General features: G+C 39.2%; 2 protein-coding genes across 2 annotated transcripts in view; one reads left to right on the forward strand and one right to left on the reverse strand.

Annotated features, from left to right (window-relative positions):
- Positions 1-18,889, forward strand: part of VPS37A (VPS37A subunit of ESCRT-I) — a 19,728-nt gene extending 839 nt beyond the window's left edge. The window contains exons 2-12 of the mRNA XM_060246407.1: positions 4,745-4,819; positions 7,376-7,490; positions 8,383-8,483; positions 10,457-10,673; positions 11,526-11,596; positions 12,384-12,511; positions 12,592-12,650; positions 12,735-12,803; positions 15,013-15,156; positions 16,336-16,416; positions 18,598-18,889. Of these exons, the coding sequence (XP_060102390.1) occupies positions 4,745-4,819; positions 7,376-7,490; positions 8,383-8,483; positions 10,457-10,673; positions 11,526-11,596; positions 12,384-12,511; positions 12,592-12,650; positions 12,735-12,803; positions 15,013-15,156; positions 16,336-16,416 (1,060 nt within the window). The 3' untranslated portion in view covers positions 18,598-18,889. The remainder of the gene's footprint in view (positions 1-4,744; positions 4,820-7,375; positions 7,491-8,382; positions 8,484-10,456; positions 10,674-11,525; positions 11,597-12,383; positions 12,512-12,591; positions 12,651-12,734; positions 12,804-15,012; positions 15,157-16,335; positions 16,417-18,597) is intronic.
- Positions 18,890-23,099: 4,210 nt separating this feature from the next.
- MTMR7 (myotubularin related protein 7) overlaps positions 23,100-24,658 on the reverse strand; it is a 47,724-nt gene continuing 46,165 nt past the window's right edge. Inside the window, exon 14 of the mRNA XM_060246412.1 lies at positions 23,100-24,433. Coding sequence (XP_060102395.1) covers positions 24,071-24,433 — 363 coding nt within the window. The 3' untranslated portion in view covers positions 23,100-24,070. The remainder of the gene's footprint in view (positions 24,434-24,658) is intronic.

A 24,658-nucleotide genomic window follows, 5' to 3' on the forward strand; every position in this document is an offset into this window, starting at 1 on the left:
CCCCTTTAAAGCAAGTGTCAAACATGTGGCCCGGGGGCCGAATGGGCCCCTTGAGCGACTGGCTCACATCTGCTTCCTTCTCCCTCTCTCTTGCTTCCTTCTGCATAGCAGCTTGCTTTGCAAGGAGTGCTCAATTGCACAGTAGCTACAGAGCAAAACCTCTATTTTCTCCATTGGCTGAGCCTCCTCCCTTGGGGAGGAAGGGGGGAGGGCAGAGCTTGTTTTCCCAGGCTCTCTCAATCGCACAGCAGAGCTACTCTCTCTTCTTGGCTTAGACTCCTCCCTCTCCTGTCTTTTATAACATTTATATCACTGCTGCCTAATCATATATAGGTATACATGCCAGGCCCAGCATGGCCCAGCCAACCTGACATGGCCCGGCCCAACACGGCCTCATTTATATCAGATCCGGCCCTCATAACAAATGAGTTTGACACTCCTGCTTTGAAGTGTGAAGGTTTGCAATCGGAGGAGGTGTTCTGTGCCTCTCTTCAGCAACTGGCTGCCTTGTAGGAGATGGGGTGGTCCCTTCCCACCTTTTTGTGGCCCGCACAAAAAAGGCTAGTTAGTTGTAACCCCCAGGGTCTCTTATTTCTGTATTGGTAGTTGGGGGAGGGGGAAAACTGTACATTATTCTTGTTACTAGGGATAAGGTCTGTTGAAGAAAAAAATACAAAGAGGCTCTGGGCAAGTGCCCCCCCCTGCTGTCTTCCCACCCACCCAAGTGAAGGCATTAACTTTTCCCATTACCGCCTCAAGGGGAGCTGATCTCTGCCATCTGGAGAAGATTGTAGATTTATACCCCGCACTTCTCTCTGAATCAGAGACTCAGAGCGGTTTACAATCTCCTATATCTTCTCCCCCCACAACAGACACCCTGTAAGGTGGATGAGGTTGAGAGGGCTCTCATAGCAGCTGTTGTAATTCTGAGTGGTCTCCAGCCCTCATCTGGGGATTGACAACAGTGCTTCCCCAGGATGAAATGGTTGATTTGGCGGGTGGCATGTTTGGCATTGTACTTGTCTGAGGTCCCACCCTCTCCAAGCTTCACTCCTTAAATATCCAAGAGTTTCCTAACCTGGAGTTGGCAACCCTATCTCATTCCCTTTATCTGCCCCTCTGACTTCAGATTTCCATCTCATCCCACCTTCTTGCAGCCTCCACCTAGGGAAAGGACAGTCTTTCTCCACAGTGGGGGGAACCAAAGCAGCTTACATCATTCTCCTCTCTCCTCAACATTATTCTTGTTATGCTTGTGTTCTGCCCTTTCTCTAGGTTGCTCAGGGAGGCATGTATTTGTCTCTCTTCCTCCATTTTACTCTCACAACATCCCTGTGAGGTAGGTTAGAGGAAGAGCGATTGGCCCATGATCAACCAGCTAGCTTCCAGGGCAGAGAGGCAGGTCTGAACCCGGGTCTTCCAGACCCTGATCTGACACTTTTAGTAGATACACCAAGTCGGCTCGCTGTATAGCCCAGGCTAGCCCAAACTAAGCAGGGTCAGCCTTGGCTTGTATTTGGAATGTGGACCTCCAAGGAATACTAGTGACCTGACACAGAGGCAGACAATGGCAAACGTCCTCTGAAACATCTAAAAAAACAAGTTAGCCTATCCCTATGGTGCATAATGCTAAAAAAGTTCTAAAACTTTTGGCTGTCAGATGGGATCTCCTGGCTATACTATACACAGTGCCATACAATAATAATCAACTTGGCTCTGCTAGTATATATGTAGAAGATCCAAAGTTCAAGCCACACCATTTCCAGTTAAAAGGATGAGGTAAGAGATGGTATGAAAGACTGCTTTTGTGAGACCCTAGAGACTTAACTGCCAGTCAAAGTGATCTTGACAGGCCAGTGGTCTATGTCATTGTAAGGCAGTGTTATGTTTGTAGAGGAGAGATGGTGTTGCCCAAGGGATGTGATTTGGTCCTGATAATTTTTGAAATGGTGTGAAATTTAGACTTTAGAATTTAAAGAATGCACATGAATGTGGCAGCACATTTCTTGGACTATAGAGCTGGTATATTGATTGAAATCAGTATTTTGATCGTAAATGTATTATTATCTAAAGTGGATTTTTTGAAATGTTGGCTGTGAAGGTAGTGTCGCAATCCAGGTGCAACATCAAACTATAAGCCCGGGGATTCTCATGTACATTCTCCAGAGACGTAATATGGAATATTTTTCCATGAACATGTTTTCATTTCCAAAAATAGTTTGTTAAAATGGATGCTGTTACCAATTCAATGGGCTGGATCCAGCAAGCTTTTTGGATGTTGAAAAAGGTAGGAGGGAGTTCCCTTTTGACTGTTCCAGGGATCATGGGACTTGCATAGACAAAAGCCATGAAGGATGGGCACTATAATAAGGAAGGGAATTGGGCAAGGTTGAGCTAAAGAGCTAACTGGATCTTACCCAATATTAAGCTTAGCAGTTTCAAGGCCGTAATTAATGGTTTTCAGTAATTATCCCTAGGAATTGTGTGCATGTATGTTTTGTTGATTTATAAAAAAGAGCGATATAATATTCCTAATTATAAAAATCATGCTATGAGTTCATCTCATGGTTTTGACTTGAGCATCACATTCAGAGTTTAACATTTCTCTTTACTGTCACATGAAAAGTGATATGGTAATAATCATTAAATAGTGCAATAGAGAGTGACAGTGAGAGCAATTCTAAGCAGGTCTGTCTTGAAGTAAGTCTCAGTTTATTCAAGTGAGCATACCTTGGAAAGTGTTCTTTAAGTTGCAGGCTGTAAAAGTAAGATGCCCCTGGGAAATGTTAAACTTTATGAAACAGATAAAATGTATCTGTGGCATACTCTGTAATTCTTTGAATGTACTAAAATTAGTGTGTTGTTTTTTAAGTGATTTAATTCCCCCCCCCCCTTAAATTTAAACAGTGTTAAGGGACAGATGCTGTGCTGTCTTTAAAATGCTGCCAGTATTATTCCAATGAAAGTAATTTCCTCACTGTCTTTGAATATATTTGGATGCAATATTTAAACTATTTTTCCCTAGTTATAAATTATCATGGACTACTTTTTAAATGAGGTACTATTCCGGCTTAAACTCTTCTCTAAAACTCTCATCACTAACTCTGTCCCTTTACATTTATGACTTTAGTCATGGATTTCTCCAGACAGTGACTCATTCTCTTAAAAACTAGGTTTCTAAAGGCAAAAAATTGTCAGTTTGAACTGGGAGAAAGGGAGCATGTGAGCTCAAGGATATCCTATAAAAGTGAAATTCAGGAAAACCAAAAGTGAAAGAATTTGTGAAAAAAACTAGGTGTGGTAAACAGTTGTTGAGAAACAGAAAGTTAACACATATCCCTGTTGCAAAACCAGAAGTAATAGCTTAGTCATTGTTTCACATGCTCTGTCCATATAAATAAACTGCTGGACAAGAGGTTTCTGTGACTGGTACCAAACATAAAATGTTTGAGCTGACATTTGTGTTCATATTGCTGCAACACTTGCATAGCTTTCTGTGTTGCATTGATACAGTTGTTGAACGCTGGCTGAGAATGCTACTCTCAAATGAATGTTGAACATCTTCCCATCTGTTTCCGTGGTTCAGTCTTCCCTCCCTTCTATCCATCAGAATAGAGATGACCTAGGCTAGAATACAGCTTCATGATGCTCACTTAGCAGACTTCTGCCTCTTGACCCAGCATTTAAACTTTGAACTATGGTTTAAACTTAGTTCTATGATTTTATTTTGTGTACACTTGAATGTCATTCTGTATAGTTAATATATTTGAATTGTAAAATACTTTTGTGTAAAAACAGATATTTGTGTAATGTAGAAATGTAAAAGTGGAGGCTTTTTGATCAAATGTGGCCAAAAGGTGCTGCCAACTAATATGGAGAGGTAAAAAGGTGTGCCACTTTACTAGTAAGCCACTTTAGGGGATCTGAGGTTCAAGGAAGTAAAGACTTGACAAAGTGAGCTGGTTCATTTTCATCAGTCTGCAAGTTCTGAACTATCCATTCTACATAACAGGTCCATTCACCTTGCATTACTTGGTTGCATAGGAGTGACACAGATCACAATCCAGCCAAAGCTAAGCACATGTAATTCTATAAATGTTAGTTGGGGATCAAAATGTGAAGGTCTGAAGAAGACCAGAAAAAATCGGGAAAATAATTTTTTTGAAGTTATTAATTTTTTATGTGCTTCATTTATAACCCACCTTTCTTACTGACTCCAAAACTGAAAAAAAAACTGTTTTCCTATTGGAAAATCTGGGGAAAGCTCTCAAAATATTCTGTGCAGTTGTTTGTTGTTCTTGTGGAATTAGTGAAATGTGCTAAAATAGCATAAAGTGTAACAGCTTGCAGTTGTCTTGCATTAGTATTGGGTATATTTTCAGTTTTGCTTGTGGAAAACTAAGGGAATATTCCGAAGCTTGTCTACTTGGAAGTAGGTTCCGTTTTCTTCAGTGAGTTTATTATCAAGAAAGATGGCACTGCTGGGTAATTTATACTTTGTCAGTTAGTACAATTTTGTATGCTAACTTAAGATAAATTACGTTAAAGTGGAAGAACCAGGTTTAGGTTTGATGTGAAAGTTTTGCATGTATTTCAGTTTTTCCCAAATTTCCAATAAGTGAAAATTTACATGTCTTGATGAAATTGTGGGATTTAAAAGTGTGTAATATGCCCATATTAATTTACATTTGCTGACACAAGCATTCCAGTGACAGTTGTTAAATACCTTCATTTCTTTTAATAGGATAGCAGAAATACAAAAAGATGTGGAATATCGATTGCCATTCACTGTAAATAACCTCACAATTAATATTAACATGTAAGTACAGTATGGTCTAATTATATGCCCCTTTGAATTCTTAAACTGTGTGTTATAAATCAGAGTATGCAGACTTTTTCTAATGGTGGGTCAGATCTTCACACTTTGGGACTAAGTAACTTAATGATTTGTTATTGTACTTTAGACAACCGCAGTGAATTTTAGGGAAGGCAAAAGGGATGGAATATCACTATTATCATACCAGCAGCAAAATTTCTTCTTGAAAATCACTGTGGCAAGATTGGGTAACTCATTTCAAGAGTGCTTCATTTGTTCACAGATTTCTTAGCTATGGCAGCTTTGGGAGAGGGCTTTGACAAGTTTGACGCAATCCAAGTGCTGTAAGCAGTCTATTTGTGCCTCTTTGTGAGTTGGGTACACAGTGAAAGCTGTCAAGGAGGATGTTGCAATTCCATTGCCAAATATGTCTACATTTTCAAGAAAGACAATCCCATGTAATCTGAGAAGTGTTATAATATAATCTGTAGCAGAACAGGCCAGAAGCACCTCACTCTGCAGCTGCCCATTTTGCCTAGGTGGTGGTTCCAGATAAGGGATTAAATCCCACAGAGTATTTCACTGACAAAAGGATTTCCAAGAGCCAAATCCAACAACCTTTACTTCTGCCTACTACTGCAACCCAACATTCCCTTTGAAACACTGTTTCTGGGTTCTCCTGTCCACTGGAGAAGCATCGTGGGCTTCAGCAGAAGGGAGGGAGGCAAGAAAGTCACACAGAAACAATCCCTGGAATCAAGATGTGGTATTTCAAAGACTCATGTCCTACTGCCTACCTGTACATACTTTTCCACTGCCACCACACAGATCTTTTCATTAAATTGCACTTCTGAGTATGCTGTATCAGTTTTACTCAGACTCTTTGTGAAGTTGTGGTTTTAAGATAGATCAAAAACTTACCCCTGGTAGAAATTTAATAGATGTAAAAACTTAAGATATTCTTAACTAGTTTCTGAAGAATACGCACACAGAATTAAAACTTGTATTACTATTAAATTTTATCACCTGAGCATACTTATCAGCCGTTTAGATTATCATATCTGCATTTTAATTTTATAACTAATAATTTCTTTCTAGTAGTGACCTTCCGCAGTGAAATATTTTTCAGTCTCATTTCAAAACTTCACAATTCTATACTTTTCAGCCCTAGTCAATATTCTCTCTTTTATATCCCCAACCATTTCTCCTAGACTGTAATTCCTTCTTAGACTATTGTTTCTTGTTTACAGACAATTTCTCACCCACAATGATAAACTTTTTAACAGTATCAAGGACTGCAACAAACCAAGATGCTAGTTTTGCTATACAGATCCTAGCAGCACCATCACTGGACACAGCAACATCAGCCATACCATCCTACTGCTGCTCATCCTCTAATGTGATTTATGCCATTGTGTCAGTGATGCCTTCAGGGGTCTAGATTGGACATACAGGCCAGTCCCCTTAACAGAGAATAAATGGACATAAATCTGACATCAGAAAACACAATGTTCAAAAACCAGTGAGAGAAACTATTAACCTTCCAAAACATTTGGTCACTGACCTAAAATTAGCAGTTATCTTACAAAGGAATTTCAAAGGGAGATTAGACAGAGAAACTGCTGAATTGCAGCTGATAATGAAGCTCAAACAATGCATCCACCCAGATTGAATTGAGACCTAGAGCTCCCATCTCATTACCAATGCTGATTTCTTCACTCCTACTACCTCTCTGCATATCACACCTATTCCAATCACACCCTCTATTGTCATTTGCCAGCCAGTGTCATTTGGCATCTGACTCCACTTTCAAATATATAGGACGGATGGACTCACATTCTAGCTATATCTGAAGAAGTGAGCAGTGACTCATGAAAGCTCGCACCCTACCACAAATAGTGTTAACCTTTAAGGTGCTATTGGACTTTTACTCTTTTCTACTGTTTACTTTTTTCTACAGACTAACATAGCTACCTGCCTTGATCTCTATTTCCTTAACTTCTTAATAATCTGTTCTGCTTCTTCATTCCCAAGATTCTGAAATGTTTCTCCCTTCCTGCTTGCAGGACAGCCCATTTAACCAGTCCTAGTTCTTTTCTAACCAATAAACTCTGGTTGCCAGTTTGGTGTAGTGGTTAAGTGCGTGGACTCTTATCTGGGAGAACTGGGTTTGGTTTCCCACTCCTCCACCTGCACCTACTGGAATGGCCTTGGATTAGCCATAGCTATCACAGAGGTTGTCCTTAAAAGGGCAGCTGCTGTGAGGGCCCACCCATCTCACAGGGTGTCTGTTGTGCAGGGAGAAGATAAAGGAGATTGTAAGCCGCTCTGAGTCTCTGATTCAGAGAGAAGGGTGGGGTATAAATCTACAGTTCTTCTTGCTCCAATTTCAAGTTGCAGAAGTAAGCATTCACTCTCAGTGTTCCTGTGGACAGGATAAAATAGCATTTTTTAAAAATTCTAAAACTATGCAATGAGATCATTTTCCCACAAGTACTAAAAAGACTGTTGTATTATTTACATGAGCATCTTGGTAGTAATTATGCATTGGTTTTTCAGCTTGCTTCCTCCTCAGTTTCCTCAGGAAAAACCAGTCATCAGTGTTTACCCTCCAATACGACATCACTTAATGGATAAACAAGGCGTGTATGTGGCCTGCCCATTAATAAGCAGTGTATGTATAATTATAAAATTGTCTAATAATTGTATGATAGTAAAATTGCATATTGTTTTCATGATCTATAGATAAACAACAGTAATTCATTGCTGAGCTTTTGGGGTAAGGTTCTGTGATAAAATTACTACTATATGTGCATCTGTTCACACACTTTCTGTAATAAACATTTAGAGTGGCTTTCAGAGATAATTTAGGAAGTGTTTTTAAACTGAGAAACTTGAATTTAAATTTATTGCTGATAGCCAAAGGCTATTGCATTCTTAACTTAAAAGATACAAAAACTAAAAAAGCTACAAGGACCTTATAGAATTTTTAAAAAATAAATGAGCAAATGGGAAAACTCGCAAGCATTTTTATATATATTTAATCCTAAAAGTACTTTAGTTCTTCAATAAGGTAGTTTTCTGTTCCAGGTTTATATGACAGTATACTATAAATCCTCAACCAATGTGGTCACAGTAGCAAATACTATTTACAAGTATTTAAACTTCCCTGTAAAATTATAAACATGCAGTAATATATGCTTTTCACTACATTAATCCTTATTACAGAGCTTGTGATTCATTATTTCAATCTGTGAGATTCTTAGGTTATATTAAATTGCAGTCACAATCCAGCCCCATGTTTCTGTGATGAGAGATATAGTGCAGAAGCTTTCATGCTTAGAACAGGTCTTGAAGCCAAAATGTAGCATTGGCTCTTGCATTCAGTACCTAGGAACTGCCAGTGCCAGCCAACATTTGCATTTCAATACTTTTGTTGAATATGCTTCTGATCAAAATTAGCAGCCCTGCTAATTTTGTATTATTTAGAATAGAATAACCTATTGATATAATACAGAATGCTGTAGCGGTGCTAAATGTAATACAGCTTTTCAATCTCTAAACAGTTCACAATGCACTCAGACCTTGGAAAAATTGTACAGAGTGTACTTGATGAGTTCTGGAAGAATCCTCCAGTATTGGCTCCCAGCTCAACATCATTCCCATTGTAAGTAAGTCAGAGATCATGGAAACAAAAATTCCAAACAAAATGAAAAATAAAACCAAAATGAGAATTGCTTGAACCGATATACTATTATGTTAAGGACTTAATATAAAGATACGTATTAAAGTGAATGTGTATTTGTAGTATTCACATCAGTGGAACTGAATAGACATATTGGGATAGTATGTTACAGTTTGCTCCACTCATCTGCACCTCAGGCTACTCTATATAACAGACACAGCAGTGGTTCTCCTGGAGTATTCCTAATTTTTTTGTATGCGGTTCTTTGCCCTGAATGCATTGCCATCTCTGCTTTTTCTACATGTGTGCACACCTGGCTAACTTGAGTCAGAGATTATCATAACCCCGCCCGTCCACCTGCAAAGCAGTGTCAGGTGGGCCTGCTACAGAAGAATGGTAGGGCAAAGGGGCAAACAAAAGGCTGAAGTGTGAATTCACATGCCTCAGTGCCACTGCTACCAGCCCCTTTGACTACCCAGACAGCCAGAGACCCAGGGACAAAGCCCTTGGCTCTTCCTTGGTCTAAACAAGCAACCAGCCCTGTAAGGTTGTGCTCTCACAAGGTGAGTCCCAGAATAAGTTACTTTGGTAGCTGTAGCCAACTTGGGCCAAAGTACTGGATTCAGGTTGAAGCCTCATGAATTCAAGAACATACCAAAATATAATTAAAGTGATTTATTTAACAGGATGTTAAATACATACAACAGAAAACAAAGAACAGTGAGAATAAAATAACAAAGCTAGATAGCTAATCCTAAATACTTACAAACAGTGGTTCTCTCATCCAGAGGGTTCTTAACAAAGCAAAGTCCAGAATCAACAAATGTCCAGTTGTCATGTCCCACATCAGTCAAAGTATCTCAATGCAAGTTGCTTTCAGAGAAGGGCCATTTTAAGCTGGAATGAAGAATCTTTGCTTTATTCCTTGCAGCCTGTGCTGGCATGATTTAGGCTAGCCAGTCAAATATAGATCCACCCAAATGCAACCCAACTGACCAGTGATGTAACCAGGGCTTTTTCCGTAGAAAAAGCCCAGTAGGAACTCATTTGCATATTAAGCCACACCCCCTGACATCACCAATGTTTCACAAAGGGCTTTTTTCTAGGAAAAGCCCAGCAGGAGTCATTTGCATATTAGGCCACACCCCTTGAAGCCAAGCCAGCCAAAACTGCATTCCTGAGCGTTCCTGCTCAAAAAAAGCCCTGGATGTAACAATCGGAAGTAACAATCAGGTGGTGTTCTACGGTTACAATAGGACTAATTAATAAAGTCCCGTAAGTCCTTGTACTAACAAGATGGGATGTGTAGACCTACTAAGGGCTGCCTTGAAATATTTAGGGCTGATGAAACCTTGCACCTATGAACTATCTCTCATTCTCCATTATTTCTCCCTGTGAGTCACTATCAGCTTGGCCTTGCTGCTCAGAGAACAGAAATTTTCCATGTTCTGCAGGCCTCATGCCTGAAAAGTTTTGATTCTGAACAAGAGACTGAAGCAGCCTAGCCTCTTGACAGAGGTGTGGCACATTACACAGGCAGCAGGAATTTGTGGCATGCCTGAATAGGAGCAGGGTAGCCCATGAGTTTAGCGGCAACATATTCCCACCTGTACTTCCAGCTCCCTCTCCAGCGCTGGGCTACTGTCTACTCCCTTGCTCAGTAAACTAGAAATAAAACAACGCTAAAGTACAAGAGCTGCATATATATTGTGTGAACTAGAGTGATACAATCTCACACTTTGCCTGAATATTTGTTGCCAAAGAACTAAGCCAACTCTCTCCAAATCATCTTATGCAATGTTGTTCAGCAGTACCTTTATATATATGCCATTGCCATCTCTGCTTTTTCTACATTTGTGTACACCTTGCTTAGAGCATGTGTGGCTAACTTAAAAAAATAAAATGGGAAAACATTATGGAATCTCTTGTTGATAGTATTTTTTTTCTTTTCTTAGCCTTTACAACAAACCAGCTGGAATGTCTCCCTATGGTCCTCAGAACTTTCCATTTCTTTCGCCATATTTGTCTCAAGAGACAAATAGGTCTGTAGCATCCGTGCCACTTACAGAATCACTTTCTTCGGGCTACGCTACAGATAGACCTGCTGCTCCTTCCTATGGCATGATAACAGAGTTACCCTTGCCTGTTCCGACAGCAGAAGCTTTTCCCCAGGTGCGTCTGTGTTGTGAAGTCTCTATTTCAAGCTGTTTGCATATAGAGCCATTCCAAATATCAGAAGTAAACACTTTGGAGAAGCTACTAAAATTATGCTTTTACCATTTGGCATACATTTTATTGAGTTCAAGGACAGCAAGTATAACTTTGTTTCTAGACTGGCTGCATGTGTATGATAGCCACTAACTCCAGTTGCCCATGCTGTAATCAGCTGACAAAGAAATATTCTCTTTTGGCATAGTTAGGCAGCACGTGTATACTGTATATTAATGCGAGATGCTCAGAAGGGTAACATTCCATGCTTTTTGCCTGCCACCATAACTGGAGAGAAATGTAGTCCACAGAACAATTTGGATCATTTAAAAGTGAGAGATCGTTAGAAGTTCATTCTTCACTCATGATGATGTTCTTAGGCAGTTCATGTATGTACCAGATCCATCTACGAGCCTAGGAATGAAACACATCTGAAATACAATATTGGCATCTAATGGGCTTCTTAGGGAAAAGATATTTACCCTATTTACCATTTAATAGTCTTAATGTTATTGAAATAAAGAAAGCACTCTTCCCCCAGAAACAGCACTCTCAGAAGCTTACACCCTGAAACTCTTGTGCTCCTGGATTCAAATCTAGCTGTTCTACTGCAGACCAGTTTGACTTTCATGTGCCCTTTTATACTGATGCTTGGACTGTAATGTTGCTGTAACTTCTGGCTGAGTCTTTGCAAAGCGGATTATGTTTCAGTTATCACTTGACCACTTGAAACCACGCATGGGCTGGTCTTTGTGTGGTTAGCAGTCAACACCTGGCTTTGAAAACCATCTCCTTTCTGTATCTTACCATTTTCAGGGGAGCCAAAACGGGTACAGTTACAAGATGCCTGATGTTCCTGATGCATTTCCAGACCTATCAGAACTTAGGTAAAACCATAAAGAGCAGTACAATGGTATAATTGAGAGGCATAACTTTTTACTATAAAGTAACTAACTCTTGACATTGTTAGGTATGTACCCATGATTATTGCTTTTAGAGAATATAGAAACTATTTTCTTCAGAAAAGTCAAACTGATGGTATCTGTATATGAAAAAAGACCCAACTCAGTAACTTATAACTGGGTCACATGGCCAGATTCTCTCACATAATTTGGAGAGTATTTGTATGATTGTTGGATTACAAATGTATACATGTTTCTGCATGTTGAAAAGGATGCAATTTGCACATACTTTGATTTCAGTGTGCATAGCATGTCCTTAATAACGTAAACAGTAACACCAAGTCACTTTCCCTGGAAAGGTTTCTGTAATCTGAAGATTAAAGAATAGGGCCCCACTTAATTAGTAAGGTGAACAAGTGTAATACCACCCATTGCATTTGAGATCTTTTGTGCTTTTGTATTTATTCCTTCATTGTTGTTTCTGTGGTTTATATTCCTGTCATTACTTTGGAATCATTGTCACCCAAGTGTAGCATTCCTTCTTGGCATTCACCAAAAATATAGCTATATTCATTTCCAGGATTCTGAAAAGGCATTATATAATAGAAAATCTACATGGGGGCCTTAAGCAAGAGTAAAAGCTTCCTATGTCAGTAATATAACCAGAAAACAAGTAAAATGAAGCATTGTTAAAACAAAAACAAATAGCTGAATTTTTGCAATGGGGCTTCTTTCTTGCAAAATACTTGTTTTTATTTCTTCTGAAATCTAGCATTTCACAGCTGACAGAAATGAATGAACAAGAAGATGTGCTGCTGGAACAATTTGTTAATCTGCCTCAGTTGAAGCAAGTCATTAATGATAAGGATGATTTAGTGAAAAGTATTGAAGAGCTAGCAAGTAAGACATCAAAATGTTTGTGAAATAACGTTATGGGAAGCAAATGATTGTATTCTAAAATGGAATGGTTTTTTTGGCAGGAAAAAATCTATTGCTGGAACCTAGTTTGGAGGCAAAAAGGCAAGCAGTGCTAGATAAAGTAAGTGGCCGAAGAAAAAGTACTTAACTAGAGTTTGGGAAAACAGTTATTGGCTTTTAACAAACAAATATTTGTTTCTCCTAGTATGAACAGCTTACCCAGTTGAAGACCATGTTTGAAAAGAAGATGCAGAGGCAGCATGAACTTAGTGAGGTAAGGTTCAGTGCTGTCTTGCCTAATGAATTAAGTGCCCATTCATTAACGGGGGGATTTCATCACCAGAAAATGCTGTGTTGGCTATTATATACCCTGGCCTATACATTTAGCACAGTGAGGTGGCAACTTGCTAAGCTGGTGAAATAGTACCGCTTCAGAATGCAGGTGCTTGAAAACTAGCACAGAAGGCAGTAGTTCATGCTCAGCATGCTTCCTGCACTTCTATTTTCCTACTGTAGTAGGATTTTGGTTTATTTACTTAGGAAACCATTTGAAAGTATCACATCCATTCTGGACTGCTCTTCTCTCATTCTGTTGTGTTTGTAGACCATAGCTGTTTCTAAAAATGACTTGGAAAAGCTGAATTGACTCTTGAAACTAAATGATACATTCATGTACAGTAATGAAGAAGATGATATTGGATTTATACCCCAACCTATACTTTGAATCTCAGAGTGGTTTAGAATCTCCTTTACCTTCCCCCTCCCCCCCCTTGCAATGGGCACCCTGTGAGGTAGGTAGGGCTGAGAGAACTCTCCCAGAAACTGCCTTTTTAAAGACAGCTCTGGGATAGCTATGGCTGACCCAAGACCATTCCAGCTGCCACAAGTGGAGGAGTGGGGAATCAAACCCAGTTCTCCCAGATAAGAGTGGTCAATAAGAGTGGCTCTTATTATATTCTTACAATTACCAGAAGTTATTGTAAACAGATACCATGATTTTACTTGGCTGTGAACATTTCATAGGCACGAAGGTGGCCAGTGGTTTATGCAGAATCTGAGATTTGGGAACTGACTGCAGCCTCATTAAGCATTACTGCTTCCTAGTGTTTTAGCAGGTCTTCACAAAACAGCTTACCATGGTCCCCTGGTGAAGCAGACCTTCCAGAAGCTCACAAATACTCCCCCCCCTTTTTTGCAACTTTCAAAGAACAGACTTTGAAGCAGGCAGAAGTATCTTCATGCTCCAGAAGTAATCGTGGCTGAGAAATTTATCTCCTTTTCTCTTTCATGTCCGGGGGCAGCGGGGAGGGAACACAACCATTTCTGGTATAGAGAGTTTTAGACTAGAAGTGTGAGAGATTTGCACTGTTTTTCTGTGCCAAATCCCAGAGTGAAATAAGACCTCACCCTTTCCCCTCTGTCAAGTTCTCTAGTACACAGGAGGTCTTGAGAGAAGTGATGATTCAACAAATGGTTAAAATGTGGAATTAACTACCAGAGTGTCTAGTGACCACTCAGTGGCATAGATGGTTTTAAAAGGGGACTGTGTAACTAGCCATGTTAACTAAAGCAAACCTTCACATTCAAAGGCATAAAATTCTCTGAATACCATTGCTGGGACGCAGCACTGGAGGAAGGCCTTGGCCTCTGTGACGTATTGTTGGCTTTCCTATTAACTCGTTGACCAGTGTCTGAGATAGGATGCTAGATTGGATGAGCCACTGGTCTGCTCCAGCGGGGCTTTTCTTAATGTTCTTAAAGGAATCAGTGGCAACCACAAATTATGGCATACCAAAAGTGGTAAGCTTCAGTGTATGAATCCTGCTGAAATGAATAATATGAAAAGGAGTTACACTTTTTTCCTTAACTGTATTATGCATGTAGCTTTTCAACCAGCATTGTTCTGAGTGTAGCAAACAAATTGCTAGGCCTTCATGCTGCTTTGAATTTACCATCATACTTTTTGTCAACCTTATATCTTTGCAGAAGTTTTTGATGTTGTGCTTGGGGAGCATTTTATGTAACTTCCAGAATGTCACATCTTTTAGTGCATTTCAAAGCTCCCCTTAGTTCTCAGGGGACAGAAGAAGACAATAGGACAGTCCTTTTGGTTTGCAGTGCTTAGGATCTCACTGCTAATATTTTCACAGCCTTTTTTAGTAACCTGAGCACTCCAGTGGAATCTTCAAGTACATAAAGTAGGGCCTTAAACTATTAGCTCTAAAATCTAAGCACTTACTATCCTTTTTGAAAATCATAATATCTCATAGTCCTAGCTCTTTCCTTAAACGGGGTTATTTCAGTTGACTTTACTTATTTTAAATATTTATATCTTATCATTCCACAATGCCCATGGTAGTGACAGATTTAACCTGTGTGAGTTATTGCAGATGTAACCTGTACAGGCTTGATTTATTTGCCTGTTGCTTTTTACAGTGAGAATATGGTTTTCACCAAAATGTTTCTGAATAATATTTTCTCAGAGTTGTAGTGCGAGTGCTCTGCAGGCAAGACTGAAAGTTGCTGCCCATGAAGCAGAAGAGGAGTCGGACACTATTGCAGAAGACTTTCTGGAAGGGAAAACAGAGATAGATGACTTTCTTAGTAGCTTCATGGAAAAGAGAACAGTATGTAAAACTATCTTAAGTTTAAAAACCAGTGTTTTGGACAAAATCAAACTCTAACAACATGCAGCCAGTTGAATTAAGAGACATTTGTAGGGGGAAATTCGTTTTTTCATGCAGTGTTGAAAAGGAGATAAGTTTTAAACGAGGAATTCTGCTATGGCAGCTTCAAACATATCTTTGGAGCCATCACCTCCACTTGTCCAAGTGCCCCGCTGCTTCCTTAAATATATGATGATGATTGTTTCTCAAAGTTTCACCTCAGTGATTACCCAAGACACCTTTTACAGTGCTGTAACAAGTTATAATGCTAAACTGCATGCCCGCAAACATGAAAGTGCAAGTTATTGATACATTAATTGCAACATTGTAGAGTGAAAAAAATGGGAGAATAAAACTTTTCATAATGTCCAACAAATAAGGATACCACAATGCACAGCCACTCCTTATGATCAATTAAATGGGAACTACTATGAAGTCTTGAGTGAATTATAGAAAAGCTCCTTTGGGTTTTTTTCCCGTATTTGTTTACAGCTTGTTGACATTCCATGTCATCTTTATATTCCATTTGGTTTGTGGTGATTAGTTTAAGATCCTGCCTTTTTCTATGACAGAATTCAGGGCAGATTATGTTGGGTTTGCAGGCAGTCTCATGTCTAGACATTCCAGAACAGCTTACCTTCAGCAAGTGTATGGCATCATGTGCCGTTAAAACATGACTAATTTGAATAATTCATGCAAGAATACCTTTTCCATACCCTACTGAGATACAACAGTGAATGTTTGCAAGATGCCCTTTTAAGTTCTGCTATCATCTTTATTGCTGAAAACTTGAAATACTAGCATGTAACTCAGACTAATAAATCTAGGCCCAATGCATAGAAACACTTGTTTTGATGTTTTAGTTTTAACTTTGATAGTTTTATTATTTAAGAAATCATACCAATGTCCAAAATGTGGCCACACTCGAAACTAGTAATTGGTTCTTTTTTTCTTGTTGCTATTCATCAGGGCTTTTCCCCTGTTGATTTTCATGGTGAAGTGACCAATGTAGTGTTAAAAATGTGTTTGGAGAAAACATGTAAGTTGATACAAATGACAGATAGTCCACAAATCTAAGAACAAAGGCGGTAGATGCAATATCTGGATAAAGAACAATGCTGGTTTGTCATTATCTTCTAGATTTGCCATTGTCGAAGAGCCAAAGAGGAGAAGCTTCAGCAGGCAATATCAATGCGCAGCCAATTTCATGCTCCGCTATAGGTATGTTAATACACTGAACATCCAGTGGCCACTGAACATCATCCATCCACTGAACATCATACAATCTGTAGCTAGAAATTCTGTATAATGGGAATCGCGTAGGATGCTGGCCTTCTGGGGGCACTAAATTGGGTGCCCCCCATGTAATTCAGTGACATTATCAGTGCAAGGGGAGAGCGCCAGAAGTTAGCCTTGCCTGGAGTGCTAGACATTCTGGGTCCGGCCCTGAATGCGATAGCATGACCTCACACTAACTTGTCACTGCAGGGTTGTTGAAGAATAACCAATCTCCAGAAGCCACCCACCTGGACTGCTGGGAGCAATCAAGATAAACACATCAGAAGATGATCTAAATTCATGGACTAATTCTGACATCAGAAGCCACTTCTTCAGATACCCCAATCAGTTTAGGGCTTTCTAGGACAAAACCAGTGCCTTGAACTGTGTTTAGAGACAAACTGGAAGCCAGTGAAGATCTTCCAGGGTGGGTTTTTTTGTTTTTTTTTTGGGGGGGGGTCATGTTTTAATGCGATCACTATGGCGCATCTCTGTCAGTAGCCTGGCCACTGAGTTTTGAATCCACTGAAGGTTTTGCACATGTTAAGGCCAGCCCCCTGTATAATATTTTGCAGTTATCAAGTATGGCAATGACCAAAGCATGGTTAACTATGAACAGATAAACTGTTCCCAGAAAAGAACACAGCTGGAAGACCGGCCAAAAGAAGCCATTGCAGGATCCACATATGTAGCTGGATGTAGTAGTTGCCTCAGGCAAGAATCTGATCTTAAAGTAGGGAATGCAGCTGAATCAATTGATGCCTCATGGTCCAAACAGTCACCCATCCATGGAACCTGTTAGCACTCCAGCAGCCAAATACTGACTCCAGGCTTCTTATCAGCATAGCCATATACAGATTACGATGGAAAAGAGAAACAGGGTTTCTGTATGCTGGTGACACTACCACCTTGCCCCAGAGTTTGGAACTACCTCATCCAGTGGTTTCATGTAGATGTTCAAAACCATACATGTCAGAATAGAGCTCTGTGGAATTCTATAACATGAATGCCATGAAGCAGTTCTGTAGCTCCTCAGAACCACATTCTGGAATCAGCCTGCTAGGTAGGAGAGAAGCTGCTGAAGTGCAGGGTCTCAGATGCTCAGGTATGCCTGAAAAGGCACTGTGATGGATGGTATCAAAACCTGCCAAAAGATCAAAAACATCAGCGGAGTGCAGTGTGTGACAACTATTGTAAAAACAAGTGTATAGGCATACACTGCAGGTCAACCATCATCACCTGCAATTGCAAACATTGCTGTACCTAAAGCTCAACTTCTTGCATAGAATTTAAGCTTTCATCTGCTTAAGCAGGTTATTTAAATACCTTATTCATTTATACCCTTCCTTTGTCTCCAGTGAGGACCGCAGTCACCTTACATCATTTTCTTTCTATTTTATCCTCTCAGTAGTTATGTGAGGTAGGTTAGGCTGAGAATGCTGACTGGCCTAGGGTCAGCCAGCGAGTTGTCATGGCAGAATGAGGATTCAAACTGGAGTCTCCCGAATTTTAGTCCAGCACTATAACCATTATACCATGTTGTTTTTTTTAATACTGCTTTGTTAAGATTGTTAGGACTTGTCTCCTCTATGCTGTTTATGATACTATGTAGTTTCAGAATGCTATAAAGTTTGCCCACACTGCTTTTTAAAGCTTTGGTTGTGTAGCCTACTGAACATGTGTTGCTTAGACTGATTTAGCACATGTGCCAGTATTTCAAAACAGTATTGGGGCTTATCTGAGATGAATGTTGCTATGTGGACTTTAAGATACATGTTGTTGTCACTGAATCATTGTTAGTTGACATTGTTAGTTGTAGTATAGTGATGAACATGAGCTGATCTGCAGTCTCATGAGTATGTGCAAAAAGAATAACAAAAGCAAATAAACTATCAACATGGTACAGACAGTGATGCTGAGAAATCCTGGGAATTCCTAATAGTGTATTTTATAGAGGTATTTGATTAGCGCTTTTAATTTTACATAAAGAAAATAAAAAGCATACTGCAGGACATAAAGATGTTCATCAGCTGTTTGTCTTGAATTTATTTGAAACTGTTCCACCTGTAAAGCTATGTTGAAAATTAGAAATTCTACTTACCATAGTTATGTTTATGTCCACAGGTTTTTCCAGTTTCCAAGGCAAGTGAACAAATCCAGCAAAGCACATTTTTCATATATATTATTTTGCAAATAAGCATTTTGTCATGGTTGTATTTATAGAACAGACAGTCTATAAGAGCTGGATGATTTTTTGTATAAATTAGAGTGTCTTTATATGATCATTTTATCCAAGAAATCCTGCTGCAGTTTTTGCACTAATATTTTCTGTATTTATTATTGATAACACTTACCATATTTAAGTTCCTGCTGCTGTCTCCACCAACTTTATAGATTAAATATCTAAACATGTTAACTTTGACTAGCTTTTTAAATTGTATACTACGCAAAACTTACATTTTGTATTTAAACGTTGGTTGGGCTGATTTGGGAGAAATATAGAAATGGTGACTACTTAAAAATAAATTGCAAAGTATTGTAGGGCAAGGTGCATCTGTTAACACCTCTTCATAAGAGTAACCTGATCTCAAGAACTGGAAATCTGATTTTAACCCCTTTTATTCTTGTTGAGACTGATGCATTGAAATGAAATGGTGGTGGCTTGTAGACTTGCACTGGAAAATCCTGTGCATATTCTACATAGGCTTGTAGCGTTGGAGGATTGAGAAGCTTAAGTGTTGTCTTTTTAACCCATTGATGAGCTCAGTCAGCTGCTTTCTTTACAAGGGAAATATGCGATGGTGCATCTTTCATGGTCTTCTCAGGATCCTGAAATTCACTGCTTTTGAGAATACAAAAGAATACATGGGTGTCTGAAACATATGAAGGGGCAGTATAGTACTTGTCCTTATTACTTGAATCAAGGGAAAGCGGCAAAAAGAATGTGACAGTATTTTTCAGAGATCTCAGTACATGTGAGACAGTGGGACACAGTCTTTTCAATTTCACACATGGAACTGCATGTAAACTTTTTTTTTTTGAGAGCACAAAAGATTTAAAGGGTACTGTCCTTCATGTGGATCAAAGGCAGTTCTGGGGATGGGAGTGCTAGGTAAACTGAAGCTATGTTTTCTATGACAGGAATCATCATGAATAAGTTTGTTCTAAGTTACGTTAGTACAGCCGTGATGAAATGACAGCAGCTCTAACTTAATCCTCTTACGAGGTGAAATTCAGGATAGAACACTAAAGGAAGTATGCTGTGGTACAAAACATTTTCGATTACCTTATCTCATGGTGCTTGTAGAATGATGTCATCACTCTTGTAAAGAACAATTCATTCACTCAAATTATTTCATAGGCAATGGTATTCTTGAACCCTGTTTGTCAGTGGTAATTTAATGATAAATATGATGTTTTGGAATAGGTCATTTCCCCCATTAATTTTGTTACCTAGTAAACGTCCTTTTATTGGTAATGGTAAAGCTGTAAAGGCCTTTGAAAACTTTATTTATGGGTAATTTACAGGTTTGAATTTCAGATTTCACAAACAGGGGAAACAGCTGTAAAATTCAGTTTTGCAATAGCTGGGGAACACGTCTTGATAATACTGAGTCTTGAACTGGAAATAAATAGTCTGGTGGAACAAATATTGTTACATGTGTCACTTAAACTGTCTTGCTAGCAATGCATTAACAAGGTTCTTTTTCACCTGGAGTCAGAATGGCTGCAACTAGCCATGTGGAAATTGAAGGAGCCTTAGAAATCATAGGTTTTCCGCAGTAAGTGGTTAAAGTCTTGCTAGCTTTGTGCAAACCATCTAAATATATGAACATTTATGGCATAAGAAAAAGCAACTGGGCCGCCTTTCCTTCTAAGACATCCTCCTCTGTCCAAACCTTCTAAAGAGGCAGTTTTCACAATTGTCAATTATTCTCAAGTTGAACAATGATGAAATCCTCTCTTCCAACAGCTTTACCAGGTGTTTTATGCTGGAAACAACTGAGTTTTCTCCTGTTGTTCATATATTTCCAGCCTCAAATTTAAACAAAGCACTACAGGGCCCTGACTCAACCTGTCTTTGAATGTATGAGGAAAAAGTTGCCTTCATTGTAGCAGTTACTTCAGCAAGAAGAATATCATCTCCATCAATAAAGGAAGAGTTATGTATCTTTCAGCAGGATGTAGTTATTCTCCAGCTTAACCTATCCTTTATTCTCAAGGTTAGTTCTTCCTATATTAAGCTTTATTCTTTTTGTCCAAATCTAGTGCATAAAACAGAGGAACTGTGGCACAAGTTTGATGTTCACAGGGCTCTGTTATTTTATCAAAAGAAGACTCCTCTTTGTCCAGATAACTTGATTGCTTCTCACAGTACCTAGAAGGTGGTGGGTAAGTGAGCTTCAAAAGTTCCTGTTTTTTCCTGGATCCAAAACATGTGAAGCATTGCACCCGCCTGCACCCCAGTCGATCACTGCACATTCAGCCAGAGCAGCAGCAGCGTTTTTGTCTAATGCCCATTTTGATGAAATCTGCAGGGCAGGTACCTGGTCATCATTCTCAACTTTTGCAAAGCATTATAAAACAGATAAGGTGGCTTCAGCAGAGCACTTCAGCAGGTAGTAGATCACTGATCCTGAGCTCCTCCCCTCCCAACATGGCTTAGATTTGCTACACCCCAGAAAAGGATGACTATCCCCACATTGAAGAAGAGTGAAATGTTGGACTTGCTATGAAGGTTTCTTCTCTTCAGAGGGGGTGAAGTTATCGTCACCTCACAGGTAGGGGGGTTTTTGTAGTTTCTAATTTTTTTTTAATGAAGCTTGCCTATGGCAGGACTGTTGAATTGCCCTTTCCAATGGGAATGTAAATTTTAAAGATTCTTGTATCTCCATGCAGCAATAGGTGTTTTTAATTAGTACGGAGATTGCCTGTTCATATGGGATTTTGCATTCGCGATCAAGGATGCAACATCGGGCCCTCTGCCTTGAACCGTGTGTTCCAGCTAAGACGTTTCTAATCCAGTTCTTAAGGGTATTAGTTCCTGTGATGTCAAAGCCAAGTGGGCAATGTGATGCCATTAATCGCCTTCCAGTTTCTGCAGTGTGGCAGCTAAATATAGCTTGGATTCTTCCCAGTCTCATGATAAGTAAAAATATATGGGTTATACAACAAATGAAGTGAAATTGGCATGTTACCTTACTAGTATTCTTGAAAATTTATGAAGTCAGGTCAGGATGCAAAACAATTGCTTGGTACCGTTTGAAACAACCAAAGTCTGAAATTCACATCCTTATACAAGTCAAAGATTTTGTCCTGCCTCTCAGTCTGGATATTATTTTGAAAAATAAAAGATGGGCTTTTTCTTTTACTAGAATTAGGTCCAACATTTTCCAGAATTCTTTTATTTCTAGAAGTACGTAAATAGAATGTTACACTTGTATACACTTCATGAATCTGCCTTCCAGTTCAGTGGGGGGGGGGCAGCTGTATGGGGAACTGTTCTGTCGGCAAACAGCTCAGCCTGCATGTTTTGATACCTTCCAAACATTTCTGGAAATTTGAAACCGGGGATTGGGGGGGGGGCATTCTGAAAAACTGGTGAAAATTTAAATTTAAAATGTATATTTTAAAATGCACCATTTAGCATATAAAATTGTGCTATTGGGCACATTTTTATAATCTAAAGTGTAAATGTCTTAGAGCAAAGTTAGTCAGGTAACATCTTTAAGACCAACAAAGTTTTATTCACTTTTTATTCTTAAAAGTGCCACTGGACTCTAACTTAATTCTGCTGCTTCAGACCAACACGGCTTCCCCATCTGTAAATGTCTTAATTTTCTGTAAGAAAAAAAAATGCAAATATACCCAGATTTCCAGACTGTTACACCCTATGCTGCTTCAGAACATATATCTTTAATTTTTCCATCTGAGAGGGAGGATGAAATGTTGGAGGGAGTTCAGATCTGCCTTAAGGAGAGTGATTTCATATTGCATCAGCTTAAAACAGCAAACAGTTTAAAGGGTCGTTCTAGCAGGTAGCATGACAGAATGCTTTAACTCTTCTTGTGAGAGAGAATAGCATAGCTGATAGTTAAGTTAGACCTGTCTCTGGTGATGAGCAGACCTCGCACCAGTTTAGTTTGACTCTCAGGAAAGGGCAGGCTGATGGAGATATGTTGTGCGTATGAAAGGATCCAGCCTATTGGATATACAGTGAAAGCCTATTTGTACCTGCAAGCATTAAAGAGAATCCAAACCCACCCTGAAGCCCTTAAAATTATGTGTCTCAGCCAGGTTTCTCCCTTGACAATCTGGAGACCTGTGCTGCTGATCTGTTGTTGTTTTAAAGCCAACCTGCAAATAAGTCTTATTTGTGATTTACATACAACTCCTGTCCCAGTGTTCACTGTTCTTGCTCACCCTGAAACTTACCTCATGGCAGCAAACCCAAAACCTTTTACGCTTGGTACCCTAAGAACATCTTGTAATTGGGGAAAGGTTTCCAGTTTTAAACAAACTCATTTCCCCAAAATCATAACCTGTTTGAGTCCCTCAGTTGGTAGAAAAGGACCAATAATTAAGGACCTAATTAAACAGTGAAAGATCATGCTATAAGAAACATCTATATGTATAGGATTTATTTTTTAAAAGTCACATCAATTTACAAACGTAATAGTTTGACAGCATTAGAAATCTCTGGAAAGTTTGCTAAATTCTAATGCAATGGCATTTAAAGGCCTTCACAAGGTGTGTAGGCGAACCTACAAAATGGCAAATGAGGTGGTACAGAATCTTCCTTCCTAATGCACGAGAAAAGCACCACGTACAGGTAGGAGAAGAGTGATAAGAAAGTCAGGTGTATGTGTGTATATATATTGGTATTTTCCTCCTTATAGCAATATTAGTATTTTTACACATCTGTTTAAGTTAATTATTCATTCCCTTGGCCCCCCAGGAAATGTAGTTCTGTAGGGGTGCTCAGGGATCTTTGACAGATCTGTTGTTGGTGCCTTCATGATTTAACTGTTAGGATTCTTTGAGGAAGCCTCAGTGTTACAAAATAGAGACATGCTTATAGTGTAGGTACAAAATTGGCAATATCTCAACAGCTAATAAGATAAATCCCGGAAAGTTTAAATTGATTCAGTGTTTTACCTTTTGCAAAAAAAAATTTAATGACTACTAAATCTGCTAATATTTTTCTAATCAAAAACTGAAAAATCAAGAGGAAATATTCTAACCATTTTCTTGATTTCAGTATTTTCAGACGGCCTTTTTTTGGCATGATTTATATCAGTGAATGTTTCCCTTGAACCTTTTGGAAAACACATTAAAACCATAATACGAATAAATAGTTGTAAGTTAAATATAAAGCTTTCATTTTGTACAGCTCTGCAAAGGATCCAGGGAAGATGAAGTAATTCAGCAAAGACATGGATGTTGTATATCTGAAGAGATGATTTCCCATTCTGACATTCTATCTTACAACTTCATTCCATCTGGCTTTTTATTAAACTGCACGATTGCACAACTCCCTTTCTTTGGACAATCTTTTTTCTAAAACAGTCTTATCACCTGCTGGCCAGCTGCTGTTTCAGACAGTGAGACAAACCGCTTCATCTGAATCACGATCTTTGGTGCTCTCTTCACTGGGCAAACAACCTCCACCACTCGGGGACCGACAGCTCATATCCTCCACACCCGATTCCTGGTCACTGTTGGCTGAAAGATCTGGATCGGAGCTTTTCAGGTTATCTTGTGTAAGAATCAGAGCTGAATCTTCTTCATCTCCCTGAGAAGAACTCCGAGAGGGAAATGACTTCAGATTACCGATATAATCCTGGGGGGTGTTCGCTATGCTGTCGTTAGAGGTAGAAAGTTGTAACCCATCGATTCCATTTTGTTGCTGTGTTTTCTCGCAATGATTTAATCGCACCTTGGTAAGCTTTGCCAATCTCTGCAAGTTGAAAAACAAGAATTGGCATTTACATCACCATAGTATGCCTTATGTATACACTAGGGGAAACCTGTACACTAACAGCGACTGCATTGGGAGAGACTATTACAGAGGGAAACACTGAGGCAGAACTGCAGTGGATATTTAGGACACTGTCTGGTTTCTCCAGGCAACATATCTTTAGCCTGAGAAATCCCACCCACCTTTTTTGGTGTTCATTTCTGG

The sequence above is a fragment of the Heteronotia binoei genome, chromosome 9 (genome assembly GCF_032191835.1).
Source record: "Heteronotia binoei isolate CCM8104 ecotype False Entrance Well chromosome 9, APGP_CSIRO_Hbin_v1, whole genome shotgun sequence".
NCBI lineage: Eukaryota > Metazoa > Chordata > Lepidosauria > Squamata > Gekkonidae > Heteronotia > Heteronotia binoei.